The following is a 23135-nucleotide window of genomic DNA, read 5'->3' on the forward strand; positions in this document are numbered from 1 at the left end:
TAAATCCTGTCAACTTGCTGTGTTTACATTCTTGTCATTACTGTATCTAGCAGTAAGACATTCAGGGATACAACAGAAAGACCAGCTAACTTATTGTTATCTCAACTTGACTGTGCACTTCATTATATGACACGATCAGCGCATCTTTGTTGGCGTGCAGTCCTTAAGGCCAGGGTTGGTTTCCTTGAAAGCCTGGCACAAACATCACCAATGTGTCCGACAGGGAAACAATTCCGGAAATACGTGTACGCTGGAGTTAGTAGCTCTCAATCCAATTGTACAGCTAATTTTGACAAAGGGGAAATCCCCTGTTAATGTCAAAGATTAGAACCAAATCTTGGTGGCTTGAAGAAAAGCTAAAAACCTCTGATACAGGGGCTGAGGCTGGCCAATAGGGATTAAGCATTTTATGAGATTAGCTATAGGTAATCAGTAAATCAGCGGTGACTTGATTATCAATAATGTCTGCAAGAGAGCCTTTGGGTTGTTGACATCAGCTGGGACATGTCTACACAGCACTCGTCTTCCATAAATATCTTGGACAGTATATGCTCATTGGGAAATACTCCAGCCTAGCCACAGGGATATACTGAAATAGGGCTGCAACTAATTATTATCTTAATTTCCCAGAGCCCAAGTTGACATATTTAAATTGTTTGTGTTGTCCACCCAACAGTCCAAAATCCAAATATATTTAGTTTCATATCATAGAAGACAAAGAAAACTAGCAAATACTCACATTTGAGAAGCAGGAACCAGTAAATCTTAACATTTTTGCTTGAAAAAAAACGACAAATGATTAACTGATTATCAAAATAGTTCATTCATTTTCTGTCGATTGGCTTATGGTTTCACCTCTATGTTGTATTCTTTATGGCCCAAGAATATTCAGTTTACAATGATAAACATAAAAAAAAATCTTCATATTTGAGGAGCCGGAACTAGAGTTTTCTTAAATGATTAATTGATTATCAAAACAGTTGCTGGTTAATTCTCTGTTAATTGACTGAAAACATATGTTTATACTATACATCTAAAAATGTACTGTTGCATTCTGTAGGGGCCTATTCTACCTTGGAAAGACCGGCTACAGTCTGAGTGGATGATATATTGTTTTTAATGGCATTTTTGGCTTTAAAAATCTAATCACCCTTGTTGACCTTTTACAGACAAAAACAATGAAAAGAGGCTGTTGCTATTTACCTTTACACGACCCCATTGTGTCTCTGTATTAAGTTTACAGAGACCTAATCATGTTATTGGTAGTTTTTCCTTATCAAGGGTCTCAGGATAGAGGGTGGTGTATGTTGTAGAAATCTTAAAGCCCCCTGAAACAAATTTGTGATTTTGGGCTATAAAAATAAAGCTGATTTTAATTGACTTGGTGGTTTATCCCTGTAAAGCCACACTATTCCTACATAACTTGGGGTTTTGCAGATCTTGATCTTCATCATATATATTAAGGAATGTCAGCAGTTTTTAAGCAAATGTGGGAGATAAGGATCTCAGTATTCCAACACACTGTTAACAGGTTAAAGTAAATTCAGGCTGTGCTCAAAAGGTGCACTCTCAATGAATTAACTATGAAAGCCTGCAAACAAGGCCCACAATGTTGCTGCCTTTCAACGCTACTGTAACAACAGCTCACTGTGCATCTTAATTAAATTGTAAAGTCAGACTCCGGCCTTTGCAATCCGTGTCTGGATGGGATGTGAGGATGCTAAAAGAGGATCCAGAACCGTGTCATTCTGGCCCTAACCACGCCTACCGCACTGCAGATCAGAAACACCCAAGTATGTCGTCTTATCCTCCGACAATGTAGCAATTTTAATCCATTAATTGTCTTCAAATGTTACAGTGTCTGCCAGTGACTCAGCGCTGTCCTTCACTGATGTAAAATACGGGCATTAAAGGTTGGAAAAAGCATCTCTATCGTATTGTTTTCACCCACTTTCCGCCTCGAAACTGGAGCACGTTAGCCTACTGTAATGTTACCTTAAGCGGTTTATGTCTTTGAAATATCCGTCCAAGCCTTGACTTTTAGCTTCAAAATAACGGCCACTTTAAGCAGCCCATTCAGCCAAAAACATCAACATATCGCTACAGTGTTACGCACCGAGAGGCTACAATGCAAAACGGCGGGATAAAAAAGGTTATGAGCAATGTTTCTGACACAGTTAGCCACGTCCACTCGACTTTTCCGCCTGAGTGAACAGAGTAGAAGTGTATTTTAATGTTAATTATCTGTCATCGGCCGGGGGTGTTGTGGTCAGACGACCAGTTACATGGCAAGAGAGGAAATAATACAAAGAACTGTACAAACCGGGAAGCGCGCATCTCTTATAAAGCAGCCTCAGTGTGAGATTAGAAGAGAAAAGCAGCAAAAAGGAAGGTTTATTACCAGGTAAACCGTCCTCGTTCAGCTGGTCATGCGAGTTGCATTCGTGGGCTTCTGCTTCCTGACAGCGGCGCTACTCTGCTGCAGTCCCCCCCTCTCCACCAGCCTATCAAACTCCACTATGCAGCTGAGAGTAGAATTGTGGGATATCAGGACAGCCGGGGCATTATTTTAAACCCCCCGCCCACACACACACACACACACACACACACATACACACACAGCATGGCAATAAATGGCACGAGGTTTGTTGTTTTACTGGGGAAAAGCAGTTAGAGTAATCTCTACTAACAAGGAAATGTAATTAAATGAAAGTGAATCAGTGGTGGAATGTAACAAGGTACATTACCTCAAGTACTGTACTCAAAGTACAATTTTGAGATACTTGTATTTTACTTAATTCCACTTAATGCTACTTCATATGAATTAATTCTTCTCATGCATAGGCCTACACCTATGCCCAGCCAGGGCTTACAAGACACCACTACAGCTGAAACAATGAGTCGATAAAATCGATTGACAAAAAAATTGCTGGCAACTGTTATAATCGATTTATTATGCAAGTCATTTTTCAAGCAAAAATGACAAATATTCTCTGGTTCCAGCTTCTCAGTTGTGAGCATTTGCTGCTTTTCTTTCCCTTATCTAACAGTAAACTGAATACCTTTGGATTTTTGGATTTTGGTTGGACAAAAAAAGCTATTTGATGACATCACCTTGGGAATTTTCAGTATTTTCTCACATTTTATAGATTACATGATTAATCAAGAAAGTAATCAGCAGATAAATTGACAAAGAAAATACCACAAATCCATGTAAGCTGAATCCAGAATGCTGCATATACATTTGCAAACAATACTACAAAAAAGTTAAAATAAATAAATAAATAAACAATTTAAATACTTTCACATTCCCATTTTTAGACATTGTCATTGTCTACAACAAAATTCATAACATAACATTTTTTTTTTTTTAAAAATCACTGACAAAACATATACTGTGTAATACTAAAGAAATCAGAGGAATACTACTCGAACAGCCCATCTAGCTTTCTTTTCCAGGCTTTTGAGACAAAAATCAAAAGTGCTGATTTATCTTTAATCATCATAGCATGAAGAAGAAAACTGGACTCACTTTCCACTTCCCCCAATTTACACAGCTCACAAAGTCTGTTTTCCTTCTGTTTTTTGCATCACCACATTTTAGAAATTAATAATAATCATTGTACCTTTTTACTTCCCTGCATTTATCTAACTGCTAGTTACTTTGCATGCAGAAGCTTTATTAAGCTAATAAAATATGATACATTGCTAAAGCTTAAGCTACCCAACAGCATATAAAAAGTAGTTGAAATTAGCTAATAAACATGCTGTTTATGTGTTAAGGCATCAGTAACAATAACCCAGTAATATAACACTAACAGGATCCATTCTGCTGCATAATTTTACTTTTGATTCTTAATACTTCTGAACTATATAGACGCTTCACTTGTAATGGCGTATTCTTACATTCTGGTATTGCTATTTTACTCAAGTAAAGAACCTGACTACTTCTTCCATCACTGAACAGAATATAGTACAAAACACTAGAACTGCTGTTACTGGATTTCAAATAGACTTCTCAAAGACTGTATGCACCCAGTCTGGAGCACAAATATTCTCCAAATTGAAAAACATAATCCAAGAAATATTAAAACAATTCATGAGTGAGCACATAAACATACTGACACACACACACGCACACATCTGCCACCCTCCTCTAGGTACATACACGTGGGTGTGCATGCACAAATACAGACATAAAAGCAAGTTTTTAATTAGTGTCTGGGTTGTTCCCTCTAGGGATTTGTGGGTTTTGCCTCCCAGTGGGAACTTGACCCAACTTGGTCACCCATTTGACTTTTATTTGATCTAATTGCTTTCATGCTCAAGAAGTATACCACATGCCAACACTTACTATATACTATATACTACTATATTTAATGCAAATATAAAAACACAGTTATGCACATTACGGCTTCAGAAAAATTTCTGCTACAGATGTACATGAATTCCCTAAATAGTGACAGACACATAGCAGACATGCTCTGCAGACAGTAAATGTAATAACACACACAGTGCAACTTTTATGTACAGTAGCCCGACAGCTGGCTCCTCATTCAGCTTCTAGCTAATTGTAGCACAGCTCATAAAACAAGCTCAATGACAACAACAATGAATGTTTTACACTAAAGACATAATTCACACTACAATAGTGATTTAAATTAGCTGCAAGTTTAAATTCCTAAAACACCAACTTTATAAGCAACAACCTATAAGGAGAGTGAGGTTTAGAGCTGCAGTAGCTTAACAACAGATGTAACAAAATATTCCTGTAACCCTCAATGCTGGGAGGAGAAATAATAGCTGAGGAGGGCTGTAAGACGGATAGTTTTCTCACAGTGACACTGTAACAACTCATTGCAGTGTCATTGCGGAGTCTAACGTGATAGCTCCAGTAACCATAAAAGGTCAAGGAATGTGTATTTACTTAGGTGACAATATGACAAGAAGCAGCCGTACAGGTTCAACGATCATTATGGTAAAGGTGATGGATTGTTGTGTCTATTTAATACTGACTTCACATGCTGTGATATTTCTCCAACATTAGGTTCTTTCACTTCCCCCTTCATTTCTTGTTTTTAAAGCACATACGCTATTGTAAATGATAAACCTTCCTTAAAGTCCAAAAACAAATTCACATGTGTGCATCACTACAATATGTCTCTCTGAGAATACATACATACAATAAGCAGTAACAACAAGCTGGGATGTCTGTTCTCTGCACAGCCAAACAATTGTTATCTACATTTAGAGTTGGTGGAGTCTGGTGCAGTATTGTCATGAGCCGACTGCTCGTCTGAGACAATGCTCATCATGGCCCGTCTGGCCAATGGGTGGTGACTGTGTGCCTGTAATACAGTAAACTATTTTAGATTGGAAATGAAGGGTTACATACTAACTTGTCTCCAAAGAAAATATCAATACTTACTGTACTGGCATTGTTAAAAACAGTTAATTGCAATGGAACTTTAATTTATGAATCCTTTTTTAGTTAGAGGTACTTTCATGACTTCTGCAGATATCAAGTCAGGACAATTTCATTTCAAAAGCATGTTTCAAGGTACCCTACTGTAACTAAGTCTAGCTAATGAAAAGTGAATGCAATCATATACAGTGATGCGCAGACAAAAGACTACGAAAGAAAACAAAAGTACAAGTAACGGCTCATATTTTACTTGCGCTATGCGCGTGTAAACGCAACCTGAAGCATCTTTTAATGCTTCAAGTCTATTTTCTTCTGTTTTACACATGTAACTACAGTGATTGTGTAATGAGCTCTGCCAAAACGCTGGTGACCTACACTCAATACTATGCTTGAACGCATCCTGTGTAAACAGAGACGAACGACTACGCAGGCTGTGTAGGTATTGTGTAAGGCACAACACCATGGTCAAGGAATGTGCACATCTAAATAGAATGTGGCCATTATTCATTTTATGGACTAATATGTCAAAAAGTCTGTTGTGAAAAAAAGAATATGAGCATTTAGCCTTTCAGGTTTTTAATGGCACATCTAGCAAAAACAGATCAAAGGAAACAGAAATCTTTTTTGTCCACCTGTAAAATTTAAGTCTAATATTCACTGGTGTTTAAGGCTTGGTTTCATGAGAAAAGTATTTGGCTGTCTGCCTACTGTTTGACTTTCTTCACCAGTCACTTGTTTCTAGGCCATTTTGCTGGTGTGGAGTTGACTTGTTTGACCTTTTGTGATGGGAAGCTGCTACTCACAGTTTTATATTCAATGGCATTGTTTTGGTGTTGTCAGTCTAGAGCAAAAAACTAACCCCAATGAGCTAATAGCAGATTAAAGCTGCAAAAAGCTGTGAAGTGTTATCAACAGTACTAGCAAAGCTTTCAAAAAACCAGGTCAAAGACTAGTTCTATAAAGCAAAGGCAGGATGAAAAGTAGGCTGACGTTACGGTTTCAAAATCCCAATAAATTCCAAGAAAAGTCATTATGTAGATTGGAAAAGTACATGGACACAAATCCACTTAGCATTTCTGTGAACGGAACCTCTGGAATATGACAGTTAAAGCAGTAAAATATTAAAGCATACTTCATTTCTATTTTTTTGATTAATGTGTATTATAAAACAGGCAGCACGCTCAGGCCTTCCTCGGTGAAAGTGAGTAACTGCTGACCAGTTTTATTGTTTTCCTGTCAGTCAAATGGTATTGCACTTTGCTATCCCATGTTTTGGTTATAATCTTTTTCTTTTTAGTTAATGTAATATGTTAATATCCTTCTTAGGAAAAATTCTCCACTGCACATGAAATGATGTCTTCACATCATAGTATCACCCACTGTGTTTGACAAATGATCTATGGGAAGTAGATTAAATGGAAAGACATAAGTCTTCCAGATAACTGACACTTTAAGGAAATGTTTGCAGTAAAAGATTACAGAAACATCAGGCCCAAACCTCTATACAAATATCAGACATTCTTGGTTTTTTCTGTCTCCTAGACCTCATTTTCTGTATGTATGACTTGCAGATAAGTGCAAATCTTTGACTCCTCAGAGCCTCCAGAGCAGCCCTTGGTCAGCAGAATGATTAATACCACACAAGACAGACAACATGTGATCTCTGGACTCTACTTAGCTTATGTGGCTGCTTAACTCTTCACTTTTTTTTCTGCTGTGTACAGACACTTACTTCCTGTACAGCTCATCTGCTCATTAGCCTAACCTTGAACTCAGTTAACCTTGAATCCAATGTCTTTTCTATTAGCATAATTGGAGAACATACTGTATGTTTTCCTTCTCACATAAAATTAACTAGCAATACTGCTTCTGTTTCTTTTATTTTACATGATTTTAAACTTTACACAGGAGGGAAGTTACATTATATTATACTGACCTCCTTCTTACAGCAATTTGGCACTCAGTGATTAAAGTTTAATTTAACTTAAGTATATAAAGTAAATTAATTTCAAATCAGTAGTAGTATTTAAAGGTCATTCTGCAAGGCCAAGTTTTAGGGAAAAAAACACATTAGCCTCAAATTCTAATCAGCAAATCCAAAATGTCACAAAATGTGTATATGAATGTGTGTATATAGTCAGTCTCTAAAATCAGTAACCTTATGAACCTCATTACAGCAATCCAATTTCCTGTGCTGCAGTCAGAACAAGCAAGCTGGCACTTCATCAATACATAATTATATTGAAGCATGTCCCTTACAATACATGGCAAATCACTCATGTGATCCAATAAAAAAAACAAAAAAAAAAAAAAACAAGTCTAGGCCAGCACTCCCTGCCATCCCCGGGGTCTGGGGGAAAATAATTGCTGGTCTAAAAGGATCTCTGCCCAAACACAGAATCACATTTCCATTTTGTCTTCAGGCTTTCGCCCACAGAGACACCATAAACAGGGCCCTCGCTACACTACATGATGCATACTGCATTTATGCCAATCTGTTATCCTGAAATAAAGTCATTTCTAATTAGAGCACTTTCAGGCTGATGTTTCAATCTAAAGGAGTTCCATCGTCCAATATATGAATCTATTATTGAGAATGGAGACTTTATGGCTATCATGTTAATTGCTGTTTCAAATTACACTTTGAACTGAATGAACTCAAAGTGAATTGGCTCCAGCTCCACTTTATTTTTCAACCCTAACTAACAAACCAAAGCCACTATCCCCTGCTGTCCAGCTCTACTCAGCTGTAAACACCTTCACTCCCAAAGGGTTGCAGGTCAGCATGCATACATGCCAAATTAGAGTCTGATTTTGACACCCCAAACTAAGCCAAAGCTCCCAAATCAACCCCCTATCTTGAGCACAACCTCATTACACTACACCTCCTGTTAAGTCAGTTTTTTCAAGTTTGGCTCTCTTTCATGTAAAGCCAAGGGTAGATACTGCAGATTAAAAGGGAAAAGGGATTAAGATGGTAAGGAGCACTCCCTTCTTGTTTTTTTGCATGTAGGAAGCACATCTTATCTTGAGCAATCATAAATGTGGTCTGTATTTGTAACCTTTGGAAAGTCATAGGCCAATGATTCTGTCAAGTGATTGAGGATGATGCATTTTTCAGAGAAAGGGAGGGGCAGCACATTAAATGTGTGGTTGGAAAAAAAACTGCAGCAGTATTTAGAATCACTCTTCCCCTTGAGAGCTTTCTATGGATATCAGTATTTCAGCTTAGGAGAACAATTTAAGTAGCCCGACATCCAAGCAGCAGTGTATGTAGTGTTTGAGGTAGTAACATCACTTTTCACTTTTCATTTTGACAACATAGGCCAAGATGTTGGATCATGTCTCTTTTCTTTCTAACCCACAAGGACAGAATATGTTCAGTCAGGCTTTTTTATGACTTGTTTTTGTTACGTGCAGTTTTTATCTACACTTAATTTGATCTTGTAAACCTAAAATAAAATACAGTAATCACTTCAGTATGTATGTTAAAACAAGACAAAGAGTCTACAGCCATGCTATCTGCTCTATGAGGCTGTACTTAGGTACAGCGGTGCTTGAGTTAAATGCTAACATCAGCATGCTAACATGCTCACAATGCTAATGTGCTGATATCAAGCAGGTATTATGTTTACCGTGTTCACCATCTTAGTTTAGCATGTTAGCATGCAAAAAATGGCAAACTTTGACACAAAGTACAGCTGAGGCTGCAGGGAATGTAATTAGTTTTGCAGGTATTTGGTGAAAAACCAAATAATTGGAAAAGTCAAGAGATCACCAGTGTTACTCGTGGCCCCTTCAGGATCATTTGTAACATCTGTATTGATTTCATGGCAATCCAGCCAATAGTTATTGAGATATTTCTGGACCAAAGTGGTGGACTGACTGACTGGCTCCCAAACATCGATACCAGTATCGACTAGTATCGGTCGGGCTATAATGCATGTCTATGTTTTCTGTGTCTAGTTAGATAATAATTAAAAAAAAAAAAAAAAGGTTTGGATATACTTAAGCAAGGACAAAAAGAAGGTCAGTGCCTGAATGTTGATAGCAATATAGCAAACTGGTACCAGTGCAACAGAGTTTTTGGCAGGAAACAAAAGTTCCTTTACAAAAGCACATTTGAGGAGGACTTCAAAGAGAGCCCAGTTTGAGGCCAACCCCCACTCTCCACTATAAATACCCTGTGACTGTCAAGGTGCCATCCCAGGAGCTGTAGCTTTATAAGGCAAAGATAGCACCATACTGCTCTCAAGTTATCAGGCAATGCTGGGAGATAACAAGACTCCCAATAAGTTTATCTCTCCACTCAACAAGATTGAGTCATACGCGTTATCTCTTCTAGCCCCCGAAGGCTTTGGTGATCGTAAGCAGCACTGCACTCACGAGTCAAGTTCAGCTCAACCGACTGAACGACTGTACACCTGAGGGCAAAAAAATCTGTGTTAATGGTTTAATTTGCATTTTACACTTTAGGCTGATGCTCTTGATGTTATGGTAAAAATATCAAGATTCTGCCACTATTTTGATAATATCAACTATTTCATTTTTTAAGCTAAAATGTCAAAGTTTCACTGGTTCCAGCTTCTCAAATGTGACTATTTGATGCTTTTGTTTATCATACATGATAATATACTGAATATCTTAGGATTTTGAACTATGGATTGGATAAAACAACACATTTGAATATGTTGACTTGGGTTTAGGGAAATTGTGATGGACATTTGATCACAACAATTGATCGATAAATTGAGAAAATAACTGTCAGATTAATCGATAACAAATTAATTGTTAGTTGCAGCTGGAATTGGTTTGAAATATTGGGTTCAGCATGCAAAATGGTATATCGCATTAGATTTAAAAAATAGGTTTAAGTTGTGAGAAAATGAATGAAATGAATATTTGTATGTATATGTATTGTTAAAAGGCAGGTAATATATTAACAATTAGCTACAGAGTTCAAAAAAGTAATTTTTTAGTTCCATTGGGAGTTTAATAATGAACCCACCATCTTGATCATACAGTATGTGCACCGTGGGAAGGTTATGTAATAATTCAACTTGGCTCATCCCTTTTATTCCAAAGAATGTCGACAGAAATGACTTTACTCCAACCTTTGTATGTCTTATCACTAAATCGTGATAATGGCAGAGATTTGCACACTATTTCTTTTAACCTTTAACCCCTATTTCTGACTCACACACACAGCTCTTCCATATCCTTAATTTTATCAAACACAGCACAATGAGTCATAGCATCAAAGAGCATCAGGTAAAATAATGACTTCTCCAGCGCTATTGATCATGAACTGAACTAACAGTAGTATCAATTCAAATTCCTAAGATGAATAGTCGGAGATAGTCTTTATCACTGGCAACATTACATCAAAACGACAGTAGGAAATCTCTCCTGTTGAGCCTCCAAGAGCCTTAGATGTCTGCAGCAGAACAAGCAATAACAGTAAACATGAATGACTCTTTCCTTGAGCCACAGAAAGAAGATTTAATCTTGTTATGTCATCCTTTATGAAGTGCAGAGGAGCCTAAAAGACAGCAAGGACTGAAATAACATTCAAAAGGGAATTTCTAGGGGGAATTCATTCCCTGATTCTAAGCAAAAGTCATTGGGGTCACAAGATGTTTTCTACTGTAGGGCACCAAAATTGTCCTTTCAATCATAATGCCTAAACAACATGTTCAGACATTATGCCTGATGAAATATACAGTTTTGGTACAAATGCTGCATTCCAGTCAAAGTCCGATTTTGGAAATTCCCCTCTGCTTGCCCATAATTACAACCTTCCTGTGTTCCAGTGGCCCGGCTTGGAAAAACCAGGCAAGAAACATGGTCACCCACAAAATTTAAATACACTTTCCCATGTTACCAGCTGGTATCACATAATTTACAGTATATATGACAGTGTTTACTAGCTAATCTGTGAAGGCAACTTTCAATTTTGAATTTACAGTCATGTGATTATGACAAACAGTGTAGCATTTCCTTTGTATGCTGCCAGCTATCATGCTGTGAGACAACAGCATCCTGGAACCCTCCTGGTTGGACATAATGCCTGCGTTTCCTAAATAGATCTACACCTTGGAACAGTTTTGGTTGTTTTACAGCTGAGATATCTTTTTCGCTCTGTGTTCTTCTCACTGGTTTAAAGTAGGCGGGACTCAGTTGGACAATGTGATGTCACATGCCTCCATGCACCAATCGGGATTTAGCTAATATATACAGTTGTTTGGTCACTGTCAATCAAATCTGATCAAACCAGACCCACACAGTTTATAATAAATAATAGTTAAAGATGTTGTTTTTTTTACTTTGGTGTTGCTTTTTTTAGTCATGAATATTTAAAGCGACTATAATCAATATTGTAATAACGTATGAAATGACAATGTGAAAGGGGTCACTTCTAGTGATGAACCTACACAGAATTATTACCAGATTCAGCAGCTCCCCTCGGCTTTACAGAGCTTTATAGAGTGTTTCAGCCCATTGTTTAGCTGTCTAACCTGCAACTTTACTGTTTTGGTTCACTCTCACCGCTCTCAGTGTCGTTTTCAGCAGCAGCAAAGAGAACGCTCTAAAAATTCACTGTACACTACCTGCTCAGCACCAAACAGCAGCTCTCAATATAGAGAACTGCACATTAAATAAGATTATGAAAGGAAATAACACTATAGCCCCTGCCTTTATAGCTTCACTTACAACAAGTACATTTTGCATACTAGGGTCTGTTAAAGACAAGTAACTCATAGTAACGTCATGGGAACAGCAATAATACCAGCTCAGCAAATCCTTCCAATCATTCATTTATGAACTCCGTACAGAGAAACGTGCAGCAGTGTACACGCCACCACCATCCAATGAACATGACAAGTCACACAGACTTTGCCCAGCCTTATCTCCCTGGTCCTGTACATTCACCTTCATCATTCAACTTCATAAACCTGTTAAAACTGCTGAAGTGTAGGAAAGACCATGTGGCACTATAAAAAGCAATAGTCCATCTTAAAAATATATGTCTAACACATTAAATATCTATTAAGAATTAATCACAGACATACGGACCTTGAGACATTACAGAATTACAAAAATTACCATGCAGTAAAGTTTAAGCACCTCTTTTAGTCTGTATGCACAGCTGAGAGTCCATGAAAGAGAGTATTAAAACAAAGAGCTCTTCCTTCATTGATTCATGCACATTTCTATTTTGGGGAGATTATAAGCAGAAACACACGTTGTGAGAACTTCCCATTTCCGAACTGTCTGCCAGTGCCCAGAAAACCTTTGATCAGGGGGTGTGTGTGAGTGTGTGTGCGTGTGTGTGTGTGTGTGTGTGTGTGTGTGTGAGAGAAGGAAAACTAGTTATGTTTACTCAGCGGTAATTAGAAGAAATGCGCTTAGAAACCACCAAAGAAAAATGCTGATATAGACCTCATAGACATGTCACAATCAGCATTTTGAAAGGACCTCAGACCAAAATGTCACAGAGAACTTTTGATAGTCAAGGGATTTGTTTTGTAATTTTAACAACCAGAAAAGCAAAGGGAGTTGTGATTTTCCCTTTTAAACAACTGCAGTACAACCCAGTATTGTTAGATTTCAAATGATGATCCCTCTAGTAACCTTTAACCCTTAAAATGACACTTTGGCCTTCTGTTTGACCTTATAGCCTCAATTAGAGAAGCTAAAACTGATGTCTCTTTTATATCCAGTCAGACAACTGTGTACTACACACCTCTTTATCTATTATTTGTGATCAGCCTCATTATAGTCATACTTCCCGCTTTTGTGAATGAACGCTTGTACTCACCATTTCACATTCCAAGTCACCAGGGGAGCAGCAGGTCACGGTGTTTGAAACGGAAAGACACATGGAAAATGAAACACAACATTACTGAGTGAATACACGTTGTGTCAGATTCTGGGAATTACCCTCTCCACACGTGAACAACCCTAAACGGCATGTTAATGCTGCTCAAATCATGCAAAACTCAGTTAATACAATGTCAAGCAGCTACAATGCTATGTAGTGAAGTTCTGCGGTGCTAAACAGCGCATAAACAACTGAAACAAACACAATCGAGGACTTTACCTGACTCTTGTGAGAAGAAAGAAACTCCCTAAACACCAGCTCAGACCAGTGTGTGTTACCGGAGACCAGGAATCCCGACGTGGGGCTCGTCCGGGTGAAAAGGACCGGACACCTGTAAGCGTCTGCTTTGGCAAACCTTCCCGGAGACGGGCTGTGCTTACCCCGCCCCTCCTGCCTCAAAAACGGCCCCATACTACTCCTAAACGGGCACGCCCACGATGACGACTCTCCCAGCAAAGTCCCACTGCCACCTGGTGGTAGTGTGCAGGAAGAGGGTATGTTTGATAATAAGCTCTGTGTCACATGACCACTAGATGGCGTTGTTAGGCTGAGCTACATTAGATGCTTTGTGATAAGTCTGCAAAGATGACTCTTAACTGGACCAATGTTGACAACATATACTGTGTTCCTTGCATTTACTACTAAGAAGTGAAATAAATGTGAAATTCAGTGGTGGAAGAAGTATGAAAGTATTATAAGTAAAGTACTCCTTATGCAGCAGAATGGCTCCTGTCAGTGTTATATTTTTATGTAGTATATTATTGGATTCTTTTTACTGAGGTATAAGCAGCATTTTGACTTTGTAGCTGGTCAAGGTGGAGCTAATTTGAACAATTTCATATACTATTGGTTAGTTTAAATCTGTAATAATCCCTCATATTTTTAAGATGATCATATACACTCATTTGCCAGTTTATTAGGTACACCTAGCTAAAACTAATGCAGTAATACAACAGTCCTGCAATAAATCCTTGCTTCATGAAGGTTATAATTAGTTGAAACTTTATAGTCATTTTGGAGGTTGCTTCATGAAGGGAGGATTTATTCCAGGACTGTTGTATTAGACTGCTTTAGTTTTAGCTAGGTGTACCTACTTGGCAACTGAGTGTATTTTGCATGTAAAACCTTAAGCTGCAAAGTAACTAGTTACTATAACTGTCAAATAAATGTAGTGAAGTAAAAAGTTCAGTATATCCTCTGAAATGTATTGGGTAGAAGAATGAAATGGCATGAAATGTAAGAACTCAAGAAAAGTACAAGTACCTGAAAATTGTACCTAAGTGATTAAATGTACTTAGTTACTTTCCACCACTCAAAGCTATATGCAAAGTATTTGCATAACAATATGCACAAATGTGGTATCGTATGCAGAACAAGCATACAAACAGGTGACAAATTAAAGGAAACCTGAATAGATACGTGCAGAAACATAATGAATGTAGAAGTTTCCATATAGGGCATTAAGGGTATAAAAATTTCTTGAATCATATGCTTTTGTCTTCGCAGTCATCAGATCTCAACCCAATTGAATACCTATGGGAGATTTTGGAGACACAGTATTTTGTTTTTCCTTTAATTTATCACCCATCTGAATCAGCAGATAAGCCTCTGCTAATTTTTCATTTTTTAATAGTGAAGCCAATGATTCAAAAGATTATAAAGGTCACTTAGAGGTTACTTGTCTCAGTTCATTAGCACAGATAATGTAACATCAATACCACTGCAGTCTTTGCCAGTAATGAGAAGTTCTGCTAAAGTGCAGGAAAACAAAATCTATACCATCTGTAGGTTAGCCACACACTTAATCACTCATAGTCCAACAGTTTTTCATCTTTTTAATTTCATTTTTCTTAATGCTGTATATTTGGAGCAAACAAACTATTTTGCATTCATTGCGTATAATCTAATATCACACAAGAATGCCTATTAGACCGACAGGAGGTGTTACAGTCAAGTTTATTCAACCATGAATGTTTCATATAAACACATGTGCACATAGGGAAGACCTTGTCCTGAAGGTCCCGATCCTAAACCAAACGTCTACCTGAGATTCAATTCAATTCACCTTTTCACGTGGTATTCACATAACAATGTAGAGAAACAATTCTAGACTACTTAGTTTTCTGTGGCATATGTTAATGCTACAGTAAAACATGTCGGACAGTAGTTCTCAGTGACAGTTTTGGCAATTCTACAAGCTACAATGTTTGCTCTACTGTTATACAAAAGAAAAGTTAAAACTTATCAGATTTTCTTTCTTTTATTTTTTTTTTTAACAAATCTTTACTAAATCTTCTTACAAGTCCTTAGTATTGCTCTTGCTACATTGAAAAAATAGAAAAATTATATCTGAATATTGAGCTGTGGATGTGGTATTTATAAAGAGCCTTGCTCCTGAGTGTTCATGGCTATGTTTCAATAGTCCTTAGCTGCTTACTCTCCATGTTTCCTTTCCTCTGTAATGGCCAGCTTCAAGACAGCAATCAGAGAAGAAGGTTCGAAGCAAAGAACAAGACATCAAAGAGTTTTCAGAGGCTCATCAGCAAAAAAGAATTAGTCTAGGATTCTGCAGAGGTGCTGGGTGCCACCAGATCGTCCTCTCCCTGAGCTTCTTCTTCCGCTGCTGCTGCTGCTGCTGCGTCCATTGCTACTTCCTGTTCAGCGGCCACTAAAGAAGTGTCTGTGTCGGGGGCTTCGAAGGACTCGCCCCCCAGGTCTGCCAGTTTAATGTAGCCCTTACTGTTGGAGCGCTCCAGACGAGGGCAGCTGAAGCGCCTGGCTCTGTCGCCTTGACGACACACAGACACAGACAGGCTGCAGCGGCGTGCAGACCTGGGCTGATCCGTGAGGGAGTTGAGCGACAGCCGTGACCCCATTGCCCTGGCAACAGGTGTTGGAGGAAACAGCTGGGTCCACTGTGGTTGAGGTTGAGCCTGTGGCGCCCCCTGTTGGTCAGCTGTGACTGTGGTTATTTCCTCATGGCTCTGATGGGGCGGTGGGGAATCCGTTGTGGAGCCATCCTTCTCTTTGGCGTCCGCCTCGTCAGTCTGGCCGCTGCTGGCTTGTCCTTCCTCACTAATGGTTTCAGCAGCGGCCTCAACAACGACCCCTTCCTCTTTGTGTCCCTCTGCCTCCGCTCTCTCAGACTCCACCTCACAGTTGTTCAGTTTGATCACAGGGAGGGTGAAAGCGTTCACAGAGGAGGTGACGATAGATCTGGTCTCCCACTGTCGAGGCTGTGGGGCCTGCTCGCTGCTATTGCTGTAGTCTTTGTAGATACTGTAGACAGTGTCCGTGAAGGTCTGGACATCTCTGGACCAGCTACGAGGCCTGCTGGCCAACGACGGGCGTCTGAACACCTCATCGGCACCTAACTCGCCCTGGAAACCGAGCCCAGTGGAGGGCCAGGAGCTGCGAGTAAGCATCCCGCTTGCAGGGAATGAGCCCGATGGGCCCTCAGCATTCCTTGACTGAGTGTAGTTCACCAAACCATTTAGAGGTGAGTACTCCTTTGACCGTATGCTGTGTATATCTATAACCGTGGAGTAGATATCCCTAAGGTTGATGATTTTAGTTTTTTTGTCTCTGTTTTCATGGAGGACTGCATTGGCGCATATGAAGAGGAAAATGCCAATTCCCATCACCAGCGGTCCGAAGACTTTCAGATTGTCTGAGTACAGGTAATTATCCAGGAAATCACACAGGAAGCCACAGTGACGGGAGGGGTCAGGGGTGCTGCTGTTAGAATGGCTCTGGTTGAATACATTTGTCTGGCCGGAGGGAGGCTTAGCACGGGTCAAGTTGGAGGAAACAGGTGGACTTTTGGAGAAGCTCATCCTGTTGGTGTGGTATGCTCCAGTTCTGCGGCGCTCCTGGTACTCCTGCTGGTTCTGGCTGGGCCAGTAGCCCAGTACAGCCATGGAAATCCCCACCATGAGAACTATAACTCCAAAACCAGCCACCAAACCGGCCGGGGAGAACAGATTGAGCTTCCCCTTAACCACCACCACATCGTTCTTCTTCTTTTTCCTGGATTTCCGCTTCCTTTTGTTTTCCGCCCGGTTTTTAGAGCGGAGGGAATCCTGGCGCCTGTTCATGCGCAGCAGGCCACCTGTGGCTATCATGGTGGCGATTGGACAGCAGGCTTGTCACTCAACCTGGCAGGACACAAAATAGAAAAGAGAGAGCATTAGGTTAATGATATACATGATAAGCAGAAGGTTTAGACATTTAGAAACACCCACAGAGTAAATATGTTCATTTCACTAAGAGATTACACATGTAATCCAGAAATATTATACATACAAGCCTGAATTATCGACCAGAAAAAACGGGCAACTAACCCTTAGGAACCACGAAGGCCCCAGGTTCACCCTGTGACAGTTACTTTGTTGTATTATGACTAATGTCACATTTGTTTAGTGATATGCAACACTAAAACACGATATAAACTGAAAAGGTAAGGGCCTTAAGGTGTAAAAATGTAGTTCTGATACCTTTAAAGGCCCTGAAATATATTTTCTCCGTCAGCTTCTTACGATGAGGTCCAACATGAATACACATATTTCTGCCAAAGTTACAACAGTTTTGGTTATTTCACATGAGAGATGACTTATATATTTTTCTTTTTCTCTGTGCTCATCTTACTGGTTTGAAGTGAGGTGGGAAAAACATGATGTCACGTACTTTCGGGCACCAGTTAGGATTTAGCAACATTTGAATCAAAACAGTTAGTGGGTTGTTTGTCAATCAAATCTGATGAAACAACACCCACACAGTCCTGATGAAGCAGTTCAGATGAGTTTTTGAGTGTTAAACTCTAAATACCTGAAGATGATGACCTGAAGTTCTTTTTAAAAATTTTTTTACTCTTGAATATTGAACGTTATAGAGACATACTTAAAATCTGAAGCTGTGTTTTCATGGGCTTTAATATTCCAGGGTAGGAATACTGGTTAGTTTCTGGGGCAAAATGGGTTGGAAGGAAAGGGGAGGGGGCCCACAGTTCATTTTTTGCACCAGGATTCACTCGAGGGTTAATCCGGCCCTGTATCTGAGATTATCCTACAGGTTATACTACTACTGCATCTTTGCACCAAAGGCAGATGCAATATTAGTCATCAGATGGTCACTAAAGATAACATCAATCTGCTGCTGGATCTAAAAATACAATGATGTAAGCGAAACAGAGACAAATACTCAAGCTGACAGCGGAGAACAAGTAGTGCTATCTATGTTCAGCTGTGCCGGTGCAATATCAGCCTATGAAAATGTAATGTGTCCAGACAGGAGGCCAGCAGGCATGTTCTCTCCACCTCACTCTCGCTTCCTTACTCTCTTTCTCTTTCTGCCTCTCCTTTCTCTCACCACTCTCTCCTACCAACACTCTCCCTCCTGCTTTCCACCCAAATCCATTTCACCATCAACCGACGCAGCTGTGCTTCAAGATGACAGCCTCCTTCACATATACAGCCCATCACAAAGGCAAATATGAGCCATTTGTTTACACACATAGGATGTTTGCATTTGTTTTTCTGATTATGCAGCATGATAGTCGAAGCTGTGGTCCAAAGGGCAATGAAGCCACCAACACTCATCATGATTATAGACGTCTGCTGATGAGTTTCAACCACCATGTGGGGAATAATAATCTGATTACTTAGACGGACTCTAGCATTCCCTGCTTGATTGTGCTGGTAGTTAGGTATTTAATTTGACTAATCACCCATAATTGTGTATGACTTAGGGCTTAGGTTCAGGAATAACTTATTCCACCAATTCCTTTCAGAGCAGCAGTTAATAAGACGTTTTCAAAGGTTGCTCTGGGTGTTGCTCTCACAGCCTTAACGGTCAAAATAATGATGATGGAAGCCCTTGAAATCCCTTTATGATCCAAGTTATTGCAGGCAGTTCCCACGTTAAGTAGAACACAGAGCACTGCACCTGAGCTTCGGCAAACAACACACCGGTACTCAGCTGCTGTTTATAGCGACTTTCTCAGTATATCACATCCAATAACCACTCAAATGCTCCAGTCAACCTGCACTAAAACTGATAAAGCGTAGGCGTACCCCTCTCTCTACGTTTGGAAAGAGAAGGGCAGCAGTAACGTGGACCAGAAGTGGGTGTGGACAAGTCGGGTTGTTTCTCTGTCTGCGGTGCTGAACAGGAAGCTGCCAACTCCTTGTCTCCCAAAAGCTGCCCGTCTGGCAGGATGGAGACGAGGCCGGCTTTAACGCTCAGTCAGTCCGAGCTGCGGGGGCGCATATTATTCGCGCAATGTTGCATAAGTAATCGACTGTTGACATTATAGCGCATCTGTTTCCCTTCTGTTGGAAAAGCCCGTGAAGCAAATGTGAGCTGCTGTGGAGCTGGAGGTTCCCTGAAAATATCCAGAGCCACGGCGACGCATCTCGCTCCAACACAAAGCCTAACACTGTATTTTTGGGCTCACAAGGTGCAGACAGATGACAAACATCCACATCTCTTCCACAGCCTGACGAAGCCCATGCTTTCATAACTAACACTACAACTCAGAGCTGTGTGGTAATATTTATCCCGTTATTTAAACGCATGATGCCAGTATCTGATTTGTCTGACAAAAAGTTTAACTGGATAAATAGATTCGCCTTTGAAATATTGCTATCATGTCATTCCACGATCTTTTTTTTTTTTTTTTTACTTTGTCTCTTCTTGACAGAAGATGTATCAAATATCAAAATATCTCCATCAAATTGCAACAATATCGTCATTTTAATCTCAGGGATAAAAGTAAAAGGACCGGAGTGCGCATTGCTCCAAGTCCAACGCCTTCCTGACATCAAAACTCTTATCCGTCGATTTATTCAAGATGAGAAATACTCCCCAACTAAACCTATCGGTCACACAATTAGAAAGACTTCCTAAACCCTGCTCCACCTCGATACAGCCTAGTAGGAGCCAATGTGGAATCAGACGCGACTATTAAACGCAAAAGCAGCACGGATATTCAGCTGGAGGTAAAGACGCAGGCGGAACTGGTGGTGATAAAACATATTCATAAAACAGCGAGTCTCTTACCAGAAATTGTGGCTTGACAATCAGGCATCTTCAAAAGGGCACTTCTCGTTCAGACGTGCATGTCGTTGTGCGCCACTTTGGTGCCAAGGCTGGAAGAGTGGTTTCCAGTTGAACGCAGACTCACAATAGACCGGCAGGGGCGGGCCAACTGCTTTTCCATTGGTGGTGATTATTGGGCAACGTGAAAAAAGAGGGCTGCTCAGGACGTTTATCATACTGTATGTAATACTCCAAACGCTCCCCCCGGATTTTCTTACATGTCTGGACACAAAAACCAGTCCCCAGCTGAATTAAACTTGATTGTCTATAATGCAGATGCCAGTTTTTGCCACAGTCATTTGTTATTGCTGGCATAAAAATTTCCAGACCATTGTGCAAAACCCAAAGGCATATGGCTACTAATTTGCATACCTCTGATAATTACAATGCATGAATAAATGGCTGATTTCAAATTGCACATATATGGTAGGTGAGGCCAGAGAAAGGCAAATTTAAATACAACAAATTCATCATCTCTTACATCATGTGCCTTCCTCACCCTACCTTTCTCCCTTGGGTTACATTGCTATAATTGCCTGTATGCTGTGTTCCCATATTTAACAAAATGAAATATAACAGAGTCCAGATGTGTTTCAGTGATGTGAGACTGGAGACAGAGGCAGCAGCTATACACTGGGCAGGGGGGGAGCATGAATAACAAAGCTCAGTGCTGATGCTCCAGAGAGCTGACTGCGAATTTATGACCCAGAAATGTGTTTTGTTTATGGCATAAATTAGTGGAAAGAACAGAGAAAACTCCAGTGTGCTTGCCGCAGTCGGAGTCAAAGTGTACACGTACATGGGAATAATCCAGGGGTTTTAAAGAGCTGTCTTTAATCCATGGTGTTAACGGGTGCTGTGTAGGTCTGGAGGTCTGGAGCAGCTTTCAGTTTAGCTCTAAGCTTGTGCAATATAGGAAGATGCAGTGACTCACAACAGATGTTTCTGAGCTTCTGACAGGGGCTTATAACGTCTTAAATCTCTGTTACTGCGAACAAATGCAACAAATATTACAAAATATGTTGTTCCAAGACATCCAAGAGAGAAAGGCAGCAGCCACTATCACATAATCATTGACTGAGATTGGTAATTTTAACAGTCTGTAGAAATAATATGAAATCCATGATATAGAATACTTGACTGAATATAGGTCTAGTGGTTGGAGAGTTGCACAGGTGGAAGCCTCACCAGCCTGTGCAAATGTCCTCAAACTCTTATCTCACTCATTTTAAGTAGCTGTGGATAAGCAGCTCAGGTCCAAAAATGTAATATTTAATGTATATCTCTATCTTACACTTTGTAAATATAAATTTGGAAATACACTCTTCAATTTTAGCTGCAGAATCTAACCACAACCAGACCAGTCAACACCCTTACTCACATCATCTGCACGTCAATTCCCCAGCAGAATATCTCATAGTCAAGAGATTACTTTCCCTCAACAACTCTTGAATCAAATCACCAATCAGTTTGAGAACACACTCCCAGATTTACAACAAGTTGAGTCTGACATATTTTCTACTTCCTCTGTATTTCAGTCTAATTTCACTTTGCCATCCCCAACACAAGGTCTGGGGTTCACTGTGAGCTCCCTCAAATGGATCTTTGTTGACAGCTAATATGCTCTGTGCCAGAGACTTGCCAGCACCTGTTCTGCTTAATTACTTCAATATATTAAAGATGAGGGAAAAACTTGAATTCATTAGTCTTCACAGACTTAACCTTAGTCTGTAGCCCTACTAAGGCTATAGGAATATTTCATATAGAAATATTCAGGTTATTGCTATCTCACTGTTATGGGAAGTATAGTTTCCATGACCTAAAGGTGAAAGAGTACCAGATTGCAGACTCTTGCAGAAGCTGCAAAAAATACATTATTTCTGCAGACTTTCCAACTTGCCTTAATGACTTTACCCTCACATACTTAATCATCTTTATCAAGACACCCCCAGGTAATTAAACTCACCTAGAGCATTGTGATGAAGCGGGTATTCTCTGTTCTGAAAGAAAGGGAATGTGAGAAAGAGAAAAGAGGGATATAAAAGAAAGAGGAGGAGCGACCACAGTGATTCTGAGCTTTTCGTTATGTCACACTCTCCTGATACTGGGCCTTTCATCCTTGGGAGGGGCAATGCCATCCACACTGCAGCAGTAATTCAATAATTCAATTTATTCCTCAGTGATCATATCATGTCTGTCGGTTATTTAAGACACCACTGCTCCCGTCCTGTCCACCTTGAATGATGCGTCTCCTATACACAGTTCTGTTCAAGCCATATGAGATTTGCTCCTATACCATTTTCTGATTCTTATCAAAAAATAGATCATCCCTCACACGTCCAGGCATCCCAGGGGGCGGTGCACCACGGTAGGGCTCACATATACCGTAGTGTCAAAAATAGTTCTAGTGGATCTCCTCCTGAAATCTAACCGGCTTTGTTACTGCTCTGTATCTGCACAGCCAGAGCACAGAAGAAGACATTCAAGCCATTACACTTTGTCCTCTAGCTTCCTTTACTTGTCAGACAGTCTTTCTGTGTACAATATGCTGGTTAACAGCTAAGAGATATATCTGAAGCAGCATCAGGAGGCTGCAGGGGGTTCATTTCATTTCTTAAGCTTGAGCTGTACTGGTTAATTGGGAATGTGGAAACTTGGAATATGGGCTCAGCGAGAGATCAACTCCCTCCAGGAGACGTTGTCATCATTACCGCCTTAGTTGCTGCA

General features: G+C 39.9%; 2 protein-coding genes across 25 annotated transcripts in view; both read right to left on the minus strand.

The window, feature by feature from the left end:
- epb41l3b (erythrocyte membrane protein band 4.1-like 3b) overlaps window positions 1-13707 on the minus strand; it is a 56749-nt gene extending 43042 nt beyond the window's left edge. For 21 of the 24 annotated variants that reach the window (XM_044218501.1, XM_044218498.1, XM_044218506.1 and 18 more), the window contains exon 1: window positions 2402-2525. The gene's annotated coding sequence lies outside the window, so the exon portion shown is untranslated. Of the gene's footprint in view, window positions 1-2401; window positions 2526-13247; window positions 13401-13529 lie in introns of those variants that run through there. The other 3 variants (XM_044218496.1, XM_044218507.1, XM_044218497.1) reach the window with 3 other exon arrangements.
- A 1424-nt stretch (window positions 13708-15131) lies between these two features.
- LOC122887192 (transmembrane protein 200C) lies at window positions 15132-20553 on the minus strand. The gene is made up of 2 exons (XM_044220162.1): window positions 20370-20553; window positions 15132-17467 (listed from the first exon to the last, which is right to left on the minus strand). The coding sequence occupies exon 2, from the start codon at window positions 17432-17434 to the stop codon at window positions 15869-15871; it is 1566 nt and encodes a 521-aa protein (XP_044076097.1). The 5' UTR covers window positions 17435-17467; window positions 20370-20553; the 3' UTR covers window positions 15132-15868.
- Between the last annotated feature and the right edge of the window lie 2582 nt (window positions 20554-23135).

This window comes from Siniperca chuatsi, linkage group LG13 (genome assembly GCF_020085105.1).
Source record: "Siniperca chuatsi isolate FFG_IHB_CAS linkage group LG13, ASM2008510v1, whole genome shotgun sequence".
NCBI classification, from domain to species: domain Eukaryota; kingdom Metazoa; phylum Chordata; class Actinopteri; order Centrarchiformes; family Sinipercidae; genus Siniperca; species Siniperca chuatsi.

Excerpts from the sequence above, each read along its gene's own strand:
- LOC122887192 (XM_044220162.1), bottom strand. The coding sequence starts at position 17,434 with ATGATAGCCACAGGTGGCCTGCTGCGCATGAACAGGCGCCAGGATTCC.